This window comes from Bos grunniens, chromosome 22 (assembly GCF_055505025.1).
Source record: "Bos grunniens cultivar Pamir isolate PY7600 chromosome 22, Bosgru_T2T1.0, whole genome shotgun sequence".
In the NCBI taxonomy this organism is placed as follows: domain Eukaryota; kingdom Metazoa; phylum Chordata; class Mammalia; order Artiodactyla; family Bovidae; genus Bos; species Bos grunniens.
Genome location: NC_141186.1, coordinates 10,486,524 through 10,506,772, shown reverse-complemented (window position 1 = coordinate 10,506,772; position 20,249 = coordinate 10,486,524). Strand labels below are relative to the sequence as shown.

General features: G+C 42.1%; 1 protein-coding gene across 5 annotated transcripts in view; it reads right to left on the bottom strand.

Moving 5' to 3' along the window:
- Positions 1–20,249, bottom strand: part of STAC (SH3 and cysteine rich domain) — a 114,438-nt gene that overhangs the window by 8,866 nt on the left and 85,323 nt on the right. For 4 of the 5 annotated variants that reach the window (XM_086365791.1, XM_086365792.1, XM_086365793.1 and 1 more), the window contains 2 exons: positions 4,450–4,501; positions 4,218–4,355 (listed from right to left, as the gene is read on the bottom strand). In XM_086365791.1, the coding sequence (XP_086221917.1) occupies positions 4,218–4,355; positions 4,450–4,501 (190 nt within the window). Of the gene's footprint in view, positions 1–4,217; positions 4,356–4,449; positions 4,502–12,342; positions 12,541–20,249 lie in introns of those variants that run through there. The other variant, XM_086365794.1, reaches the window with a different exon arrangement.

The window sequence follows — 20,249 nt, the reverse complement described above, 5'->3', positions numbered from 1 at the left end:
AGGAGTCAGAGTTATGGAAAAAAAAAACTTAGAGGTGTTCATTGCAGTTATCCATAATAGTTTTTTAAAAATTCTGAATATCCAGTCACAGAGGAATACTAAATACTTTATGTACATCTTGTACAGCTGGCAAACTTTTTCTGTAAAGGACTAAATAGTAAATATTTGGAGGCCTTGTGGTCTCCACTGCAATGACTCAACTTAGCCACTGCAGTATGAAAGCAGCCATAAGCAATGTGTAATGAATGAATGCAGCAATGTTCTCATAAACTTGTTTTAAAAACAGGGCCAGTCTGATGCAACCTTTGATCTATATGATGATATGTTATATAATTGCTAAAACCTGTGTTTTGATAAACATTTAATAACTAAGTTAATAAAAGTTAGGAAACTAAATAGAATATGATATCAAAATAAGAAAAGTTTGGTGGGAAATAACACAAAGATATTTATGTTGATCATTGCTTGATGGTTGAACTACCTTGATCTTGGTTTTCTTCTTTATAATTTTGGGGGGTATTTTCCAAATTTTCTCCACAATAAATGCATTTCAGTTTTATAATCTAAAAATGATTTATCCATTAAAATGATTTCATAGAACATAAGAATCAATTAAAATAGTTCTCCAGGGATGATGGAATCATGGATTAATTAAAAAATAGTTTTATGGTATTTAAATTGATCTCATAAAGATAGTTTTTAAATTTCAAAAATGAGGAAAACATACTTTTGTGTCAGTGCAAACTCTAGATATGTTCTCGACAAAAAGATAACTTAATTCTATTTGTAGCAAAAGTTCTGTGGAAACAATAATGTAATAATTGTAAGACAAATGAACCCCAGAGGCAGAAATGTAATTTAATCACAGATGTGTTATATTTGTTTTCAGAATCAAATTTCTTCTATTTCCCTGCTAATGACCATTTGTCTCTTTATATTTTTAGACTTATAAATAGCATGCTATTTTCTGATGTTTGCTGCTGTTGTTTTAGTTGCTAAAGTTGCATCTGACTCTTTTGGGACCCCATAGCCTGTCAGACTCCTCTGTCCATGAAATTTCCTAGGCAAGAAGAATACTGGAGTGGGTTGCCATTTCCTCTTCCAAGGGATCTTCTTGCTCCAGGGATTGAACCTGCATCTCTTGCACTGCAGGCAGGTTCTTCACCCCTGAGCAACCAGGGAAGCTTTCTGATGTTTATTAGGTGATTTCTCGGGAGGCCTTGGCCGCTGCAGATGGATGTCCCATTTAGGCAGCAAGGGTAATGACTCTGCTCAGCACTGATCCGTGGTGGCCGGGCACTGTGCTGGCACTTCACCCAGGTGATAGACGTGACTCTCATCTCCATGCCAAGAGGCAGACACTGCTGTGCCAATCTTACAGATGAGAACACTGACATTCAGAGGTGATTTTTGCCAAAATCACACAGGGTATAGACCATTTCTGTATGACACTGGAATCTGTGCTTTTGCTACTACAGTGAACTCCCCTCAATCAATAAGCAAGTTTCAAACTTTTACACCTAAAATAGTTTAAGACACTAAAGTGGAGATAAATTTAAATTTTTTCTCAATAATTGATTTTTTTAAAATGTAATTTTCTTTCAGGGGGCTGATATTTCCAAAAATTGCTTGCCACATTGACGACAGAGACTGAAAACAGAGAGTCTGTGTAGAAGCAAAGAGACCTCAGTGCATTTTGCTGATGCAAAATGCTGGAAATAAAAATGCCTTCAGTTGTCACAGAACTACTAGAGGACACAAAAGTGAGAAATGGAAATGAAGGTCATTCTCAAATTTTAGCTTTGATAGAACACTCAGGAAGTCTGTAAAAAGACTAATTCCCTGCCTTTGCCCTGAAGGTTTCTGCTTTGGCAGATCTGGGGTGGAGTCAGAAATCAGCATTTTCAACAAGCTCCCAGGTTATTCTGATTCAGATGGTGCAAAGGCCACCCCTTAGAAATATCAGGCTAGACAACTATCAGAGGTTATAGAACTTTCCTACAATTATGGGTAGATCCATGTGGTTTCAGATTCAAGCTGAAATGCTGTGCTGGGTCTTGAAGATGTCTCATTAAAGATGCTAGGTGGTTTGTCTCTCCCCTGCCCCAGCAGGTTGTCAGCTCAACCATGAGAGTGGAAGACACATATATGAGCTCATCTCCGGAAAAAAATTGGGGGTTGGGGGGATATGGTCCAGAGATTGGCGGAAGTCATTGACTGAGCAGCTGTTCCACTTCTGGAAATTGATCAACTTAAGCACATTGTAACTTGCCTTCTGGTTGTTTTCTTGCCATTCCCTTCTCCAGGGGATTTTCCCAACCTGGGTCTCCTGCATTTCAGGCAGATTCTTTACTCTCTGAGCTACCAGGGAAGCTCTATTTATATTTTAGTAACATAAAATAATGTTTAATGTCAAATGGGGAAGCACAAGATTATTCTGAGAAGAAAAATCAAACAAGCTAGCAAAATTACATAATAATGCTTTGCCAATAAAGACGAACATCCTTCCTGGATGTATTTCATTCAGAAGACTTTTCAGATTTTGTAACAGGAAGGATACAGTTGAGTAATCTTGGAGAAGTTTGAGACATTGACATGGAATCCAGACAGGAAATGTGACCATTTGCTTTGTGGGGTGTGTATGGCGTTAGAGATGGGGTCTCAGTCTGATGTGGGTGATTCCATTGTCTGGAATCAAGAATGACTCACTAAGGCTTCTGTGGCTTCTGTATGAGCAAGAATTTGTTCTCAAGGGTCCTTCTGGTCCTAGGATGCTTGTCTTCCCTGGGAATTGACTATGCAAAAGGCACTTTGCATTCTGAGTTTGTTCATCATCCAGGGCACATGGCTCAGTGGAAGGCATTGACTTGAAGCTTGCAGGTCTATCTTTAAGTTCCAGCCTGGCCACATGCCAGGTTTTTGCCCCTGAGCAAGGCACATCACCTCTATGAGCCATTGTTTCCTCATTTATAGGGCATGTGTAAAACTTCAACAAATAAAATATATTGGGTTGGCCAAAAGGTTTGTTGGATTTTTTTCTATATGAGGGCTCTAGTAGCATTTAGTTGTCTTTAACTTCATTTGAAACAATTTTTTTAGATTGTATTGTGACATCTATCATATCAGCATGCATTTAAAAAAACTTATCAAAATTAGTGAGTTTTTGTGTAGTTATTTTAATATTGAAGACAGAAGGAAGAAGCGACATTTTTATTATGCTTTATTATTTCAAGAAAGGTAAAAATGCAACTGAAGCAAAAAAAGATTTGTGCAGTGTATGGAGAAGGTGCTGTGACTGGTCAAATGTGTCAAAAGTGATTTGAGAAGTTTCATGCGAGAGATTTCACGCTGGAGGATGCTCCACAGTTAAGGTAGTGGAACAAAATGGTGAATACATTGTTCAATAAAGTTTTTGGGGAAAATGAAAAATATGTCTTTTATTTTTACTTAAAAACCAAAGGAAATCTGTAGCCAACCCAACAGGTATATAAGCTTTGTAAGTATTATATAAGCTATATGTTTGGTTCGGAGAAGGCAATGGCACCCCACTCCAGTACTCTTGCCTGGAAAATCCCATGGATGGAGGAGCCTGGTAGGCTGCAGTCCATGGGGTCGCTAGGAGTCGGACACGACTGAGCGACTTCACTTTCACTTTTCACTTTCATGCATTGGAGAAGGAAATGGCAACCCACTCGTGTTCTTGCCTGGAGAATCCCAGGGACGGGGGAGCCTGGTGGGCTGCTGTCTCTAGGGTTGCACAGAGTCGGACACGACTGAAGTGATTTAGCATAGCATAGCATATGTTTGGTTCCCAGGGAAGGCAACTGAGCTTCCTAACATTTTGGTTTTGCGTGTTTAGATCCTGCTACACTAATATCAGGCCTCCCTGGTGGCTCAGATGGTAAAGAATCCGCCTACAATGTGGGAGACCTGGGTTCTATCCCTGGGTTGGGACGATCCCCTGGAGAAGGGAAAGGCAACCCACTCCAGTATTCTTGCCTGCAGAAGTCCATGAGGTCGCAAAGAGTCAGGCATGACTGAGCGATTAAAACACACACACACACACACACACACACACAATATCACTGGACTAAGAATATGTTTTCTCGAAGTGAATACACTCACGTGACTCTACTCATTCAGATTTATTGCTATTTATCAAATGACTATTACTCTATTTTGGTCACACTTGGTGTGCGCTGGTGGGCTTTACTCACCTGATTCTCTTTCAGTGTTATCTGCCCCTGTTCCTTACACCCACTGAAGGTTCTAACACATCTAAAAATCTTCTCATTTTGGTGTACTCTCTGAACAAAGTTGGCTGGGAAGAAGCCAATTCTGTCTTGAATTTTCCCCTGAAAGGAAAAAAGAGGCATGCAGCCATAATTGTAGCATTCATGGTAATTATAGTTAGCAAGTGATTTTTCTTAAAGAAAAAGAAATACTTACTTTCCACCAGTCTTCATTAGAGTCCTCTAGAAGAGTAATCATGTCTCCTGGCCTAAAATGAAGAATGAATGAGTTGGGTGGGGGGTAGAGGGGGTGAAAAAGAAAAAGATGGTATTTTAAAGTCAGAAGTGGTAGCTTTTCACTCACCCAAATAATACTATAATAAAAATGATTTTTATCTGCTCTTCCCACCCATGAAAATAGCTTTGTTAGAGGCTGAATGCAAGTCCAATTTCTGTGCTGTATTAAAAAAAAATCTTTAACTTTATTTTTATACACAGATGATCATCTCTGCATTGTAAAAAAAACTCTAAAATGTGGAAGTCTAAAATATGAAAACTGGAGTTTTTTCATATTCTGCCCCGCAATCCTCCTCCCACTGTCCAGAGGTGACCACTGTTAGTACTTCCCTGTGTCTCCTTCTGGACTCTTTTCCATGCACTGACATTTATGCAGAGGCGTGTAGGTGTATTTGCTCTTTCTTTTGTCTCCTATCGACATCTAGCATGAGGCATTGTCTTTATTATTAGCTGCATCTTCTCAGTACCTTCTTGAAACCACTTTTACTTAATTTCCATTGCCCTTGTCTGCCACTTTTTATGTTGGTATAATCAGGAAGTTTGTTTCAGACTTGTGTGTGTGTGCATGTTATATCCTTCATTAGGAATTACTTGGGTTTAACTGAAGACTTATACGATGTTTTTGCTATGGGTATTGTGGATATGGTGATTATTTGCCATCTCTAATTTGATTTTCACATCAACCTCTGCGTGTGTGTGTGTGTGTCTTTTATTCCTTCTACTCAACACCTAATGGCACTTTTACTATCTGAAGACTCATGTTATTTTTCAACTTGGGAAAATCTCACTATTTTTTCACTGTTTTCTCCCAGTCATTTTCTCTCTTCCTTTTTCCTGGAATTTCTAGTCAATATGTATTGGGCTTTCTAGATCAATCATCTATATCTTTTGTCTTTCTTACACATTTTCTGTCTTTAACAAGGAATCTAGACTAAAATTTTTCTCAATTTAATCTTCCTAATTGCTTAGTTTGTATATGGGCTTATCTCTTGTAATATTTATTACAGTACTGAGGGTTTTAGGGAAAATTTAATTTCCAAGAGTTCTTTATCATTTTCTGAATGTCTCCTTTTCACATTTGTCAACTTTATCTTATGGACAGAAAAGCATGATGGATGTTGCTGAGGATATTATTAGATATTAAAAACAATATTTCTTCCCTTTATTAAATTTGTTTCCATTAGGATTAGTTATATTGTTCTTTGTCTTATTGCTTCTTTTTTTGGTTATGCTGAGCAGCACTTGGGATCTTAGTTCCCCGAGCAGGGATTGAACCCATGACCCCTGCAACGGAAGCACAGTTTATCTTCTTACTTTACTTTTCCTTCATGTCAAGGGATTTTGTCTTGCACCTGTGTTTTTATTTCTTTATATTCATAACTGAAAACACAGGGTATGAATCTCTGGGTGATTCTCCACTATCAAATACATCTGCGTCTGCAACGGGTGAGGACTAATTTCAGGCTCTGCTTAAGACGGCAGGGTGTGTCAGCTGATGCATCTCATCTTTGGATGCTTGAGAGTATAGCAGACAAGCAGTCTGGGGACTCCCACCACCACCCCAATGGCAAAAACAAGGGTGGCTTTCTTAACCCTGGGAAGGAGAAGGTTCATTTATTTCCCTCCAAGTAAAGCTGCCTTTTCCTTCCCTACCACTCTCTACAAGCTCTGGAGGTCCAGAACTCCCTCCAGTTGTTTTTCTTTCTCAGTCTTTTGGGCCACACAGGGGCACACTTGCCTGGGCATGGGTTCCCTTTCTTAGAGCACAGGTGACGGTTTAATTCTAGAGTCAAACACCACTGCTGCCTATTGTTCATTCTACGTAGTAATAATGGGTTATGAATGAACACTGCTGGGACTCTGTATCAGTCATATATTGCTGTGATAATGCTGTGTAACAAACAATCCCCAAATCTCAAAGGTTCACTGACATTCTTGGGTGCTGGCTGGGATGACTGGGGTGATTTTGCCTTATTCTATGTTTCTCATACCCAAGAAGGCCAGTTTGGACATTCATGGCATTGCCAGGGCAGCAAATGGAGATGTGAAAAACACATAAGGCTTCTAATGTGTAGGCTCAGAACTGACACATTGTCATTCTGCCTTAAAGCAACTCCGGTGAAAGGAACTGTAAAGTCTCATGGCAAAGAGCATGGATACAGGGACAGTGAAGAATTGGGGCCATTAATGCAATTCAGCCACTGGGACACCGCATACTCTTTTGTGAGATCAGTGTCTGTTTGAATATGCTCTTACATAGATGTTTCTCTCTGAGCATTCTTTGGACTCTGGTCATCTTCCTTGTTCTCTATTTGCTGTAGTCTCCCAAGAAATTCCCAATATTTGGGGGTTTCTGATAGTGTTTTTCTTATTTTCTAGTACTATTACGGAGATAATCTTAGAAAAATATATTTCTCGCACTTTAAGGGATTGGTGCAAGAAGGGAAGCAGACTTGTGTGCTCCCTTTGCTATTCTGGTTCAATCTCCTCTGCTGTCATTTTCAATTCTCAGTTAATATCTATCTTCGTAGGGGATTCCAAATATAACAGGCTTGTTACACCTGAAGCATTAAACACAACTGGCATTTTGGTATTTCAACAGTCACAGTTTCATGCTGATGCCACAGAAAGCGAGGAGGATAAAAATCACTCTTTTCCCAGGTGAGGGATTTAATTAAGCAGCAAGGATGAAAGTCAATGTAGAAAAATCCTTCTAGCTCCAGCAGATTTTATTTAACCTAGTAACCTAAGAAACTGTGTGTTAGCATCAACCAGAGTGACTTTGCTGATGGTTTGGCAGAAATTATAAGTAGGGAATCAAGATTGGAAGAGGCATCTTTCCCTGGGTGTAAAACAGTGCTGCCTGAATCCAACCTCTATTTTTTAAAAAAATATGTACTTATTTATTTGACTGCATCAGGTCTTAGTTGCAGCATGCAAACTCTTAGCTGAAGCACATGGGGTCTAGTTCTCTGACAGGGATTGAACTTGGGTCCTCCTGCATTGCAGAACGTGGAGTCAGCCACTGCACCACCAGGGAAGTCCCTCCAACATCTATTTTTATCGTCTGGATGGTCAATCTTGACCATGCCCAGAGGTGGACAGTCCCTGAGCCCATGACCCATGTGAAATAAACCACACATTGGAATAAAGCACTCACTGGAATACAAGCTATAATTTTATGAGAAAGATCAGATATCCCGACAGCGTGATGGGGATTCTGTCTTAGGAAAAGGCGCTGCCAGCACCTGAAAATTGCTTGGTGAGTGAGGAGAATTACATTCATCCCTTTATCCTTTGCTGTTCTGTTTACCTGCTCATTCGACAAATATTCTAGACCACTGACTCTGAAAGGATGATTTTACTAGGCACTGGGTATACTTTGGTGAGTAAAGGCCTCATGGGAGCTAATATTCTAGTGAGAAAGATGGATAATAAATAAGCAAATGCATAATTAAACATTTCATAAATAATAAATATAGAATGTGTATGCATAACTAATAAATATATAATTGCAAATTGTCTTCAGGGCTATCAGGGAAATAAATAGGATGCATAAAGAATGAGTGATTCCTACTGATACGACTTAAATACTCTAATCATGAGGCAGAGACAACTAATGTGTTTTTCATTTTGGGAAAGATCTTGCTTTAGGGCGGGACTTGAACCCAAAACAACAACTCTCTAATATCTGGGTCGGTACATGTGTGGCTTATGGGGCTTCTGCTGCCCTCTTGACTCTGCCTGGCACCCCCCAGCAATCTCAGCATTCTTTCCCACTGAGCCCTGCTTAGATCCTTTCCCACTCTGGGCTCTGGGAAGTTGATCTGAGCAGGCACGTAAGGTAAAATCATTCAGTGTAATGTAATATTTTTAATTTTATTTTTTTGATTTGAAAAAAGTGATTTCTAAGAAATTTTTAATTATATTGAATGTCCTGTTAATTTTTTTTTTTTTCTTTTTTTCTCCTCCCTCCCCATACCATCCCTCTGGGTTGTCCCAGTGCACCAGCCCCAAGCATCCAGCATCGTGCATTGAACCTGGACTGGCATCTCGTTTCATACATGACATTTCACATGTTTCAATGCCATTCTCCCAAATCTTCCCACCCTCTCCCTCTCCCACAGAGTCCATAAGCCTGTTCTATATATCAGTGTCTCTTTTGCTGTCTCGTATACAGGGTTATCGTTACCATCTTTCTAAATTCCATATATATGCATTAGTATACTGTATTGGTGTTTTTCCTTCTGGCTTACTTCACTCTGTATAATAGGCTCCAGTTTCATCCACCTCATTAGAACTGATTCAAATGTATTCTTTTTAATGGCTGAGTAATACTCCATTGTGTATATGTACCACAGCTTTCTTATCCATTCATCTGCTGATGGACATCTAGGTTGCTTCCATGTCCTGGCTATTATAAACAGTGCTGCGATGAACATTGGGGTACACGTGTCTCTTTCCCTTCTGGTTTCCTCAGTGTGTATGCCCAGCAGTGGGATTGCTGGATCATAAGGCAGTTCTATTTCCAGTTTTTTAAGGAATCTCCACACTGTTCTCCATAGTGGCTGTACTAGTTTGCATTCCCACCAACAGTGTAAGAGGGTTCCCTTTTCTCCACACCCTCTCCAGCATTTATTATTTGTAGACTTTTGGATCGCAGCCATTCTGACTGGTGTGAAATGGTATCTCATAGTGGTTTTGATTTGCATTTCTCTGATAATGAGTGATGTTGAGCATCTTTTCATGTGTTTGTTAGCCATCTGTATGTCTTCTTTGGAGAAATGTCTATTTAGTTCTTTGGCCCATTTTTTGATTGGGTCATTTATTTTTCTGGAGTTGAGCTGTAGGAGTTGCTTGTATATTTTTGAGATTAGTTGTTAATTTTTGATTAATTGCTTGTATATTTTTGAGATTAGTTGTTAATTAGTTGATTAATTTTTTTTAAAAAATGCCTGACCCACTTTGAAACTCTGTCTAGGGACTCATCAGTTCCTCTTAGACAACCGATTAAATTAACAACCCACACCATCTCCCTTTTGGGGCTTGAATGCTCTGGGGCACTGTGTACCAGCCTCATCCTTAACTGCCCTGGCGTGGGTTCTGGACAGCTCAGGACAGCCTCTGTGGCTGGAGCTTGGGACATTATTCAAATTAGCTAATCCATGGGGAGCCTGGGAAACCTCACTAACCCAGCTGCTGACCACATGTAAGCTGCCCCTACAGCTCCAGCTGCTGTTACCCCGACTCCCCAGTCGCTGGTGTGGTCCTGTGTGGCCGCGTCGAACACTTCACTCTCAACTGTGGGTTCTCTTCTAACCTGTTCTCAACTTAGTCCTCTTCCCCTTCCTGTGGTGTCAGAGTGCTAGGTGCTACCATCAAAGAGCTAGGTCAACATTCTGCCCACCTGTTCTCCTGAGGCAGAGCCTTGCCATGGGTCTTGGCAGAATGGAGGCCTAAGGCTTAAAATTCTCCCTCCTTGGGTTGTTCCTAGGACGGACACTGCCAGGGTGTGACTCTCTGCCTCCAGCTGTGTTATGTCTCTGTGTTGACTGGAGCCCTTTTTATGAAATATTTCTTTCTTATTTTGTGTTATCATACTGTTAGTAGAAAGTCCTGCTGTGGTTTATCAGTTATTTTCTTTCTTTTAGGTGACTTTATATTCTGATCCATTATATATAGATTTTATAATTTAACTCTATATTTCCAAATCTTGGAGATGAACTCAAAAGAAAGTGAAAGTAAGAAAGTGAAAGTTGCTTAGTTGTGTCGGACTCTTTGTGACCCCATGGGCTATACAGTCCATGGAAGATGAACTCGTCTGGCTCCCAAATACTTAAAAAAGTTTGTGCATGCTAAGTCACTCAGTCGTGTCCGACTCTTTGTGACCCTGTGGACCAGGGATCGAACCCACGTCTCCTGCGCTGCAGGTGATTTCACCACCATCTGAGCCCCCAGAGAAGCCTCAAGGGGAACAGAAAAGGAAGCCAGCCAAACTGCTCCATTAGCTTCAGATCTATTGCTGAATTTTCCCTTAGACCTTTTCCTTGATTTCCATTATCCTGGTCCGGAGCCTTTAAAATCTTAGCATATGGTTAGGGAACAAGGAACTCCTGAACTCTGCAGTGTGATTTTGTCTTAAGCTTGGTGTCCAGAAGACTTGCCTGTGCCTTCTCAAGTCCAGAGACCAGCTCAGAGAGAAAACATTCAGCTAAAGGGCCATTTGGATGAGATTTGGTAAATGTTCCTGAACTGTCACAGATCATGCTCTCCAGAACCTAATTGAAAAAGGCATTTGAGTGAGAGAGAGGCTGCTAAACACATTAGTGATATTCGGGAAGATCTGGGTTTCTTGACATAGCACAGTGTCAGAGCATAATATGCATCAGAGACTTTCCTCAAATAGCCCTTAATTGCATTTGGATGTCCTGGTGACTGTGAAGATTATTTTTAAATCAAATTGGTGCATTAGAATTACATTTAGTTTTAATTAAGTTGATGCATTTGCCAAGCAGTAATGTACTTAAGAGAATGGAAACGAGACACCAAGTCTTATTTTGTCTAACACTGTCTCGAGGGCTCTCCTTTTCTTATTTTATGGAGGATTTATAAAACCTTACAGAGTGAAGGACGTTACCAAATAAACCACAGGCCAAAGCCCCAGTGCTGACCAGTGTATTGAGCACAGGCTGAGGATCAGAAACCTGCATCCCATTTGGGTCGGCCGCTGGCCCACTGTTCATCTCAGGAGAAATCAGTTAAGTCACAGTTGTTCTCAAACCTGGCAGATTACCAGAGTCTAAAGGAATATTTAACCATACAGATTTCCAAGTGGGAATTGAGTCTCCAGTGTGGGTGTAACCCAGGAGTCTCTATTTTAATAACGTTCTCCTGGAGATTTATACGGATTGTAACACGTGGTTTAATCATCCTAACCATTGTTCTCTCCTTTGCAAAATACTGCTCGCTTGACTGACCCCATAGATCAGTTGAAAGAATGCAAGGGGCTACCAGGGACAATTTGGAAGACTTTGAAATGGGCAAAACTGATGATTGATCTGGGTGCTGTCTGGTGCCCCCTTCTGGGTCACCTCCCCCTTTCAGTGTCTTTGAGCCACTGCACATCTCTGCAATAATGCAAATGAGCCTTACCCCGAGAAACGTTAGTGAACTGTGTCTGGCAGAAAGTAGTCAATTACTGCTGCTGCTGCTACTAAGTCGCTTCAGTCGTGTCCGACTCTGTGTGACCCCATAGACGCCAGCCCACCAGGCACCCCCGTCCCTGGGATTCTCCAGGCAAGAACACTGGAGTGGTTTGCCATTTCCTTCTCCAATGCGTGAAAGTGAAAAGTGAAAGTGAAGTCACTCAGTCGTGTCCGACTCTTAGCGACCCGATGGACTGCAGCCTACCAGGCTCCTCCGTCCATGGGATTTTCCAGGCAAGAGTACTGGAGTGGGGTGCCATCGCCTTCTCCAAGTCAATGACTACCCTGTGAATATTATCTACTTTTGCACCTATTTGTAAGTTCACATCAGCGCTCTTAATTGCCTACCTATGGGTGCTGCGTGAATTTTCCTTTAGTCAGATGTGAAAGTGTACTGGTTCTCTAATTCATTAGTGATTCAAATTAAAATTCTGACATGTACTCATTTTATACTTGTGTAACAGTAATCATTTTAATTTTAAAAAATTATCCTTGACCAGGAGTGACTTTTCATGAATGTCACTCTATAATCACACACTTCCTGTTCTTTTGAACCAATTGAACAATCTAAATAGGTTTATAAGGAGTAATGTGAGTGGCCAAAAAGGGCAAAATTAACGCATTATCTGAATCTGCTCATATAAATTGTCTTCCTTATCAGAGAGGAAACCTACCACGTCAGTGTAGGATGGAAAGCCTGGGGTAGAAGAAAGATGAGTGGATGAAGAGTCTGCCTCCCCAGGTAACAGCTCCAAGCCTCCACTTCCACCTGTGGGTTCCTGGACTTGCTTCTCTCTCCCTCTCCTCTAAAGGACCATAAATTGTCTCTTTGGACTATGAACCAAACAGCCAAGTGTCCCTTTGCTAAGCTTTACTGAATTTTAAAACAGTCTTTCCAGAATGAAGACTGGGATGAATGTAAGAATTTAAATATGCTCCTGCAGTGAATTTCCACAACTTCTTTTGTAATGGGATTTGCAATTGGCTTGCATCTGGCACCGCTTGTTCTCATAGTTGAACTATTCTTCTGTTACCCTTTCCTCAGTGGAAGAGAGGATGACTGCTCACTATTCAAGCTGTACATGTACTCATGTCCACTCTTTCTGGAAGTCTTGGCTGGGCTGCGATGCCATCTCCTTGCAAAATCTTCCCTGGCTTCCAAAGGCTGCTTCAATGGTTCTTTCTTTTCTTTTTTTTTTTAAGATTAAATGAAATGATGTAGTGTAAATAACTTGATACACAGTGAAAGTGTTAGTCGCTCAGTTGTGTCTGACTCTTTGCACCCCATGGACTGTAGCCCACCAGGCTCCTCTGTCCATGGAATTCTCCAGGCAAGAATACTGGAGTGAGTTGCCATTCCCTTCTCCAGGAGATCTTCCCCACCCAGGGATTGAACCCAGGTCTCCTGCATTGCAGGCGGATTCTTTACCATCTGAGCCACCAGAAAAGCCCTTGATACACAGTATATGCTCCCTAAACATTAGCTTCCTTCCTCTCCTCCTTCTAAGTTTTAGATCACGGTTCTATTCTGCAGTGGGATGATGTGGTCGGAAGACCTGATTCGTCCCAGCTGATGTTTCAGCATCTCCCTGAGGTGCAGCAGCAGCATCCAGAACTACCTCCCCCCCCACAAGACGTCGTATTGAACGGACTTTCTTGTCGAGGGCCTGCAGCCTTATGGCCATGGGAGCTCTTTGATAACGGGGCCTGTGAACTGTGCACACTGCAGACAGCACATACTCATTCACCACGAGATGAGCGGTGGTAGATGAAACAAATCCTGGAGATAGCCGCACAAGGGTTAAGTCCCCTTTTGACCTTATTTCAAGTGGTGCTTTCAATAAATCAGGAAGAGGTGAACTCAGGCCATCCCATCTCCAGAGGTTTTTGTGAATATTAGCTAACGGGACAACTGGTTTTGTTCAGACTCACACACAGAAAAATCTGGGACTCATGGCTTCCAAGAAAGAGTCTGGCAATTCAAGACTTTAAATTAGGAATCTAATTTGGAGTTACAAAAGAAGATATGTTTTTCTTTTATGGCCTCCAAATTTCGGTATTCTGACACAAACAGATTGAGTGGCAATTAATTTACATCTCTCTTAAAATTTAATAATATTCAAACAGCAGTTTCCTCATTCCCTCTTTTGGCTCATAGGAATTTTTCCTCTCCTCTTCACCCCTTATGAAACATGGCCATTATCATATAAATCTGTTTGGGGAGAACTAATAAAAATGAAAATGATTTAGATGTGGAAAACCAAAATGGATTCTTGGGAATAGACGTACATGGTCAGTTAAATATGTATTTGAACACTTGAGTTTCTTGTTTATGCTTGATCTTTTATTTCAGAGTCCCTACCAATGTTTTAGGGGTTCATGCTTACTCAGAGTTATTTATGTATGCCGACTATTTAAATAATATGTCAACTTGGCCAAGCCACTGAAGTTATTCTTACAGATTTTAAAAATATGCATCAATGTGAATTAATAAGTGATATCTCCAAGAATATTTTGCAGACTTTCAATGAGACAGGTTACATTGTAAATATGGGTGGCAGGATCTACTTTCATCAAAAGGCTAAGCACGGGTTATCAAGCTTTTGCTAATATGTGTGTGTATAAATGCACGTGTATCTGAGTGTGCATGTCTGAATGTGTGTGTGTCTGTGTGTGTGAGACTGTGTGTGAGTTTGTGTGTATCTGACTATAGTGTGTAGGGATGTATGTGCGTATGTGAGTGTGTCACACACAGTCACGTACATGGCCAGGAGAATGACAGACACACGGCTTTTGTGAATTTATGAGACAGTCTCTGATCATGATGCCAGTCCTGATTATAATGGGGTTATCCAGTTTGTATTTCAAGTAGCATTTTAAAAAGCTTTGCTCGTTAATTAAGCTGGCATTCCATAAAGTGTAATTTTCAGGACTTTTAAAAAACTAGACAGTAAAGGTGTTTGGTGGAGACTGTCTAAGACCTTTAATGACAGAGGTTATCTACTACGCAAGCTCATTACACTCAGACAGAGGAACCCGGGTGGCTCTTTGATGTTATCAGACCTCAAATTATCTGCAAGGCAGCTTGGAGAGCCCTCACATGATGGCATCACATCTCGTGTATCAGTGGTGAGATTCCATACATGGAGCATGTCATGTCAGCAACCACAAAACCTACTCAGAAGGTAAGAGACAGGGTGTCACAGCCTCCTTATAGCCAGACTAATTAGATAAAGTCTCCTTGGATGTGTTCAAAGATTAGACAGAGTGTTGAACTATATATCTATAAAGATATATATATATATATATATATATATATATATATACTATATATCTTTAGAGTAATTGAAGACCAGGAAAATAAAATGTATTATGAAATGATATAAATGATGAAGAGATGGTATCTAAATATACTGTACACCTCACTTTGTACTGGGCACAAAATCTCATCTCATTTTTTTTAACATTATCTCATTGCTCAGTCTCCCCAGGAAGGAGAAAATGGAGGCTGCAAAAGGTTAAACAGTTTGCTCAAACTGATGCAGCTAGGATGTGTCAGAGCTGGACGGGGGACCCAGGTCTGTGTGACCCCCAGACACTGCTCCTTTCTGCCCTGCGCCCTTGCTCTCCCCTACTCTTGCCCATGATGGGTGGGAAGATTACCATGGCTTCCACGAGCGCCAGAGTTTTGGGGAGGTGACAGCAGATGAATTTATGAAGGAAGTTTGCGCTGAAAGTGTAGCAAAGCTGACTGTGTGAAGCCTCTGCCTTCAGGCAGTGTGTGGAGACCAATGATTGGGATCACAGCAATTCTGAGAAGGGCAGGCACTGCTCTGGGAATAAGGAGGCAGAGCCCTATACTCCTTCTCCCTGAGGCTCACCCTACCATGCCCAAACTGTGTTTGGCTTAGCAGGGCTTCTTCCACATTGTCTTCAGCTCTTCATTGTCTGTGAATATGACTATGGGCTACTGTTGGTCTCTTTTTCTACAATTTCTTCTCAACAAATCATATTCATCCTGAGTTCAAGGCTCATCTCCTTCAGGAAACAGGTCCTGGTAAACCACTCTCAGCTGGGTTAACTTCCTCCTTTATAGTTTCCATTCTATTATCATGGCCTCTATTTGCCCACTAACTGTATATGCCAGAGACAACACTAGTTCATTCATTTAATCTCCACAATACTCATTCATTCATTCATGAAATATGTATTAAGCATCTACTAAGTCTCAAGAGGAGAAGGCAATGGCACCCCACTCCAGTACTCTTGACTGGAAAATCCCATGGATGGAGGAACCTGGTAGGCTGCAGTCCATGGGATCATGAAGATTCGGACATGACTGAGTGACTTCACTTTCCCTTTTCACTTTCATGCACTGGTGAAGGAAATGGCAACCCACTCCAGTGTTCTTGCCTGGAGAATCCCAGGGACAGAGGAGCCTAGTGGGCTGCCGTCTATGGGGTTGCACAGAGTCGGACATGACTGAAGTGACTTAGCAGCAGCAGCAGCAAGTCTCAAGAACTGGTCTATACTCCAGAGACACAGGGTTATTTAACAAATACAGATTTGTTCTCATGGGCTTTACAAGGGAGAGATAAGTTAACCAAACAATCCCAGAAATATATAAAATACAAAATGAGATAAGTGCTTTGAAGAAAAGAAATATGGTGTCATGAAAGTATATCATAGAGGATCTCACCCAGGTTGCACCAAGGAAGAGCTGAGATCTAGTGGGTGCATAACAGTCAATGGAAGAGTGTGTGTGTGTGTGATGGTGGTGGTGGTGTTTGTGGTGGCGGGTAAGTAGAAGGGTGGGAGGAACAGAGGGCAGGAAGAAAATTTCTTTGGCAAGAGTTGAAAGTGAAAGTAAAAGTTGCTCAGTTGTGTCCGACTCTTTGAGACGCCATGGACTATATACAGTCCATGGAATTCTCCAGGCCAGAATACTGGAGTGGGTAGCCTTTCCATTCTCCAGGGGATCTTCCCAACCCAGGGATTGAACCCAGGTCTCCCGCATTGCAGGCAGATTGTTTACCAGCTGAGCCACAAGGGAAGCATGGTCCTTTTGAGGAACAGATGATGGAGCAGAGAGGTAAGGGGAACAGTGGTGCCAGAAAAGCAAAGAAGTCACCAGGGTGAAAGAAGCCACCAGGTGTCTGTAAATATTCTGGTCTAGACCCAAGGGGAGTGGGAGGCCATTAGGGAGTTTTAAACACACTTGTGTGTCATGAGCAGACCTGAGGCAGGCACAGTGATTCTCTTCTTCACGAGTGTATTATAAGAGCAGAAGCTTGATACCTTGTGGAACCATCTCAGGCTTCATGGGGGTCACACAGCTAGTGAACAGCTTGGCTAGAGCTTAAATCTAGGTCAAGTGATGCCCACACTTTTCATTGTTAAATAGTCAGTAAATCCATGTTGTATGTCATTCTCTTTCTCCCTCATTTTTTATGTCTGCAAAGGAAGCATCTACCTCTGGAGTATGAACAGAACTGACTGGAATTAACTCTGTTAAACTCTTACTATGTTATTTTATTTAATGACAACCATCCTACAAGGGCTTCCTTCATAGCTCAGTCAGTAAAGAATCTGTCTGCAATGCAGGAGACCTGGGTTCGATTCCTGGGTCAGGAAGATCCCTTGGAGAAGGAAATGGCAACCCACTCCAGTATTCTTGCCTGGAGAATTCCATGGACAGAGGAGCTCGGTGGGCTACAGTCCATGGGGTCGTAAAGAGTTGGACATGATTTAGCAACTCAACCACCACCATCCTACAAGGGCAGGCCTTATTATCTCTACTTTCAAGATAAGAAGACAGAGGTTCAGAAAGTTAGGTAAGATGCCCTGTTGTCAGAGAATAGAGGAGCAGGGACATGAATCCATTCTGTTTGACTCCAAAGTTTAGACGATCCCAGGACACTGGGCTGTCTTTGCAGCATCCTTTCCACCCAAAGTAAATGGGAAGGGAGGAATGCGGTGAGGGGGTGTAAGACTAGACACAGAGACCAGGTGGATCCCACAGCAATCCGGGGAGAGGTGAAGGTGGGGCTGGATAAAGCAGATCTGAGGCAAAGAGAACCAGTAGGAATTGAACACTGAATGCATTTTGGGTATGGGGTAAAAGAAAACCTCAGGTGGCCGGCTTGAGGCCTGGGCAGATGGTGACATCATTCCCCCTGGGGACAGGTTTGTGCAGGGGAGGGCAGAGGTCCTGGGTGCCAGGCACTCCTGGGGTAGGCATGGAGGAGAATCTGGAGGTTTGGAGAGAGGTCTAGACTGCTGGCTGTTGGCAGAAAAAGCTTTCTTATTATTAAGCAGATATATAGCAAACTCTGGCTGAAGTGATGGTCCATCTGCTCTGATCGTGACTGTTGGCTTTGCCAGTTGGACCTCCTTTGTCCTCAAGCTCATGCCCTCAACATTCCCTCCACTCTCGTATCCTTTGTTTTCTTTCCTGAGGATAATCTCCAGCATGCCCCCTGGGTCAGAAGGAAGGTGGATGAAAATAGAGTTTTGTTAAAAGGATTTTTACTACCTCATGGTTTAAGGAGAGAACGATAACTCACAAAGCCCTAGTTCATTCAAGGAATGATACTAAATCCCCAAAGCATTGCCTTACACATTCTAAATCAGAGCTTGGCTTCTAAAATGGGAACCTACAATCTCTTTGCAAAGGAAAAAAAAAGTTAAGTATGATTTATCACTTCAATCTTGCAGTCTATGCAATGCAGACATTTCATTCCTGGGAATGAATAGTCCTGTTTGCCTTGGAGCAGAGTGTAAACGTTTGATTCGTGACCAGACAACTTGACTTTTAATGGCCTGCGACCGACTAACATAAGCACAAAATCATACGACCACCACCAGACAGTTAAGACTTCACCCTTGAGTTATATTTCTCTGGAGCTATTATTTCCATCTAATAAGTTCAGAACAATTTTCTAAGATAAAGCTGTGGGACCTGCACAATGGGGTGTTGTTAAATTTTAAATTCTAGACACTCAAATGATAATCTCAAGAAGAACCCAATATACTGTTCTTTGCAAAGTAAATATAGGTCCTCCTTGTCTTCATCAGCAGATAGTTAATGTGGACTGTCAGTTGAGGGCAAGGAACCACACCAGTAACGAATCCTAGGTAGGTTCTGACTGGCAGGGTTTGCTGTATCTGGATAGAATGGGGCTTCACCCGACAAACACCGTCTCATTCTGCTGTACCTAACCAGGCTGTTTAGATAACATTTACAACTCCAGCCAGTGAGTTCAGCATGGTGAGTCTTCCTCAAGGATGGAGAAAGTTCAGGTTTATAAGAACCTAATTGTCTGAACGAATCTAAGGAGCCAGGAACCAAGCCTCAACTCTGCCTGGGAAAAGCCCGAGAATCAGCTGGAAGCAGCCCACAGATGAACAATGAAAGCTGACCTTGGGTGTGAGCTGGGGGAGCTTCCAGACTTTGGCCGGACACCCACATCTGCTACGGGGCCCACTGGGCATTGTACCAGGAAGTGCAGCTGAGCGATCCAGGTCGACCCCAATGGCAAATGGGACCAGGAAACAGGGTCTCCATGGAGGCTTTTGATAGCTGTTTTCTCTTCAGGGACTTTGGGGAAAGTGGAAGAGGAGAAGGCTGATTTTACTGAGGAGGAACCATTTTTCAGGCAAAAGCCAGAGGGGTCACACCAGGGAAATGGACAGACCTGAGATGTGAAAAGGACTTCCCAGGTGGCTCTGGTGATAAAGAACCCACCTGCCAATGCAGGAGATGTCAGAGATGAGTTCTATGCCTGGGTCGGGGAAGATTCCCTGGAGAAGGGAATGGCAACTCACTCAAGCATTCTTGCTTGGAGAATCCCATGGACAGAGGAGCCTGGTGGGCTACGGTCCCTAGGGTTTCAAAGAGTCAGACACAACTAAAGCGACTTAGCACATATGAGATGTGGGAAAGCTCAGAGAGCTCCAGGGTGGAGACAAAGGGTTCCAGAGCCTTCTGCAGGGAGGACCAGTGACAGCACTTGGACAGTGGAGTCCACCATAAAACGGAGGCTATTTTCCTAATGCTCTGACATATAAATGGTTTTCTGTGCTAGTTTTTCTCTCCCGGCTCTTCAGAAGAGGAAAGAACCCATCTCTAACGGCCCATGTGGCTGCAAAAGTAGCCCCTCGTATCCTGCTCCAGGGCTGGAAAACACCAAGTCCTTGTCCTGAGAGCGCTTGTGGCTTGGGTCACGAATAGAGGGAAGGAGTGAAGTCTTTTCTTTGAGACAACCTGGGGAACACGACATTACAAAGACTGTACTGACGGCCAGTTCCTGAGTGTCTACTGTTACTGTGCTATATGCCTTACGAACCTTATTCACTTCATCCTCACAAATGCCTTAAGGGGAAAAGATCATTATTATCCTTTTATCAGTAAGGAAACCTGGGAAACACGATGTTTGTACATTGCTTAAAATCACACAGCAAGGAGGATGTGGACACAGTACGGACTCCAGCCACACCACCCCTGAAACATGAG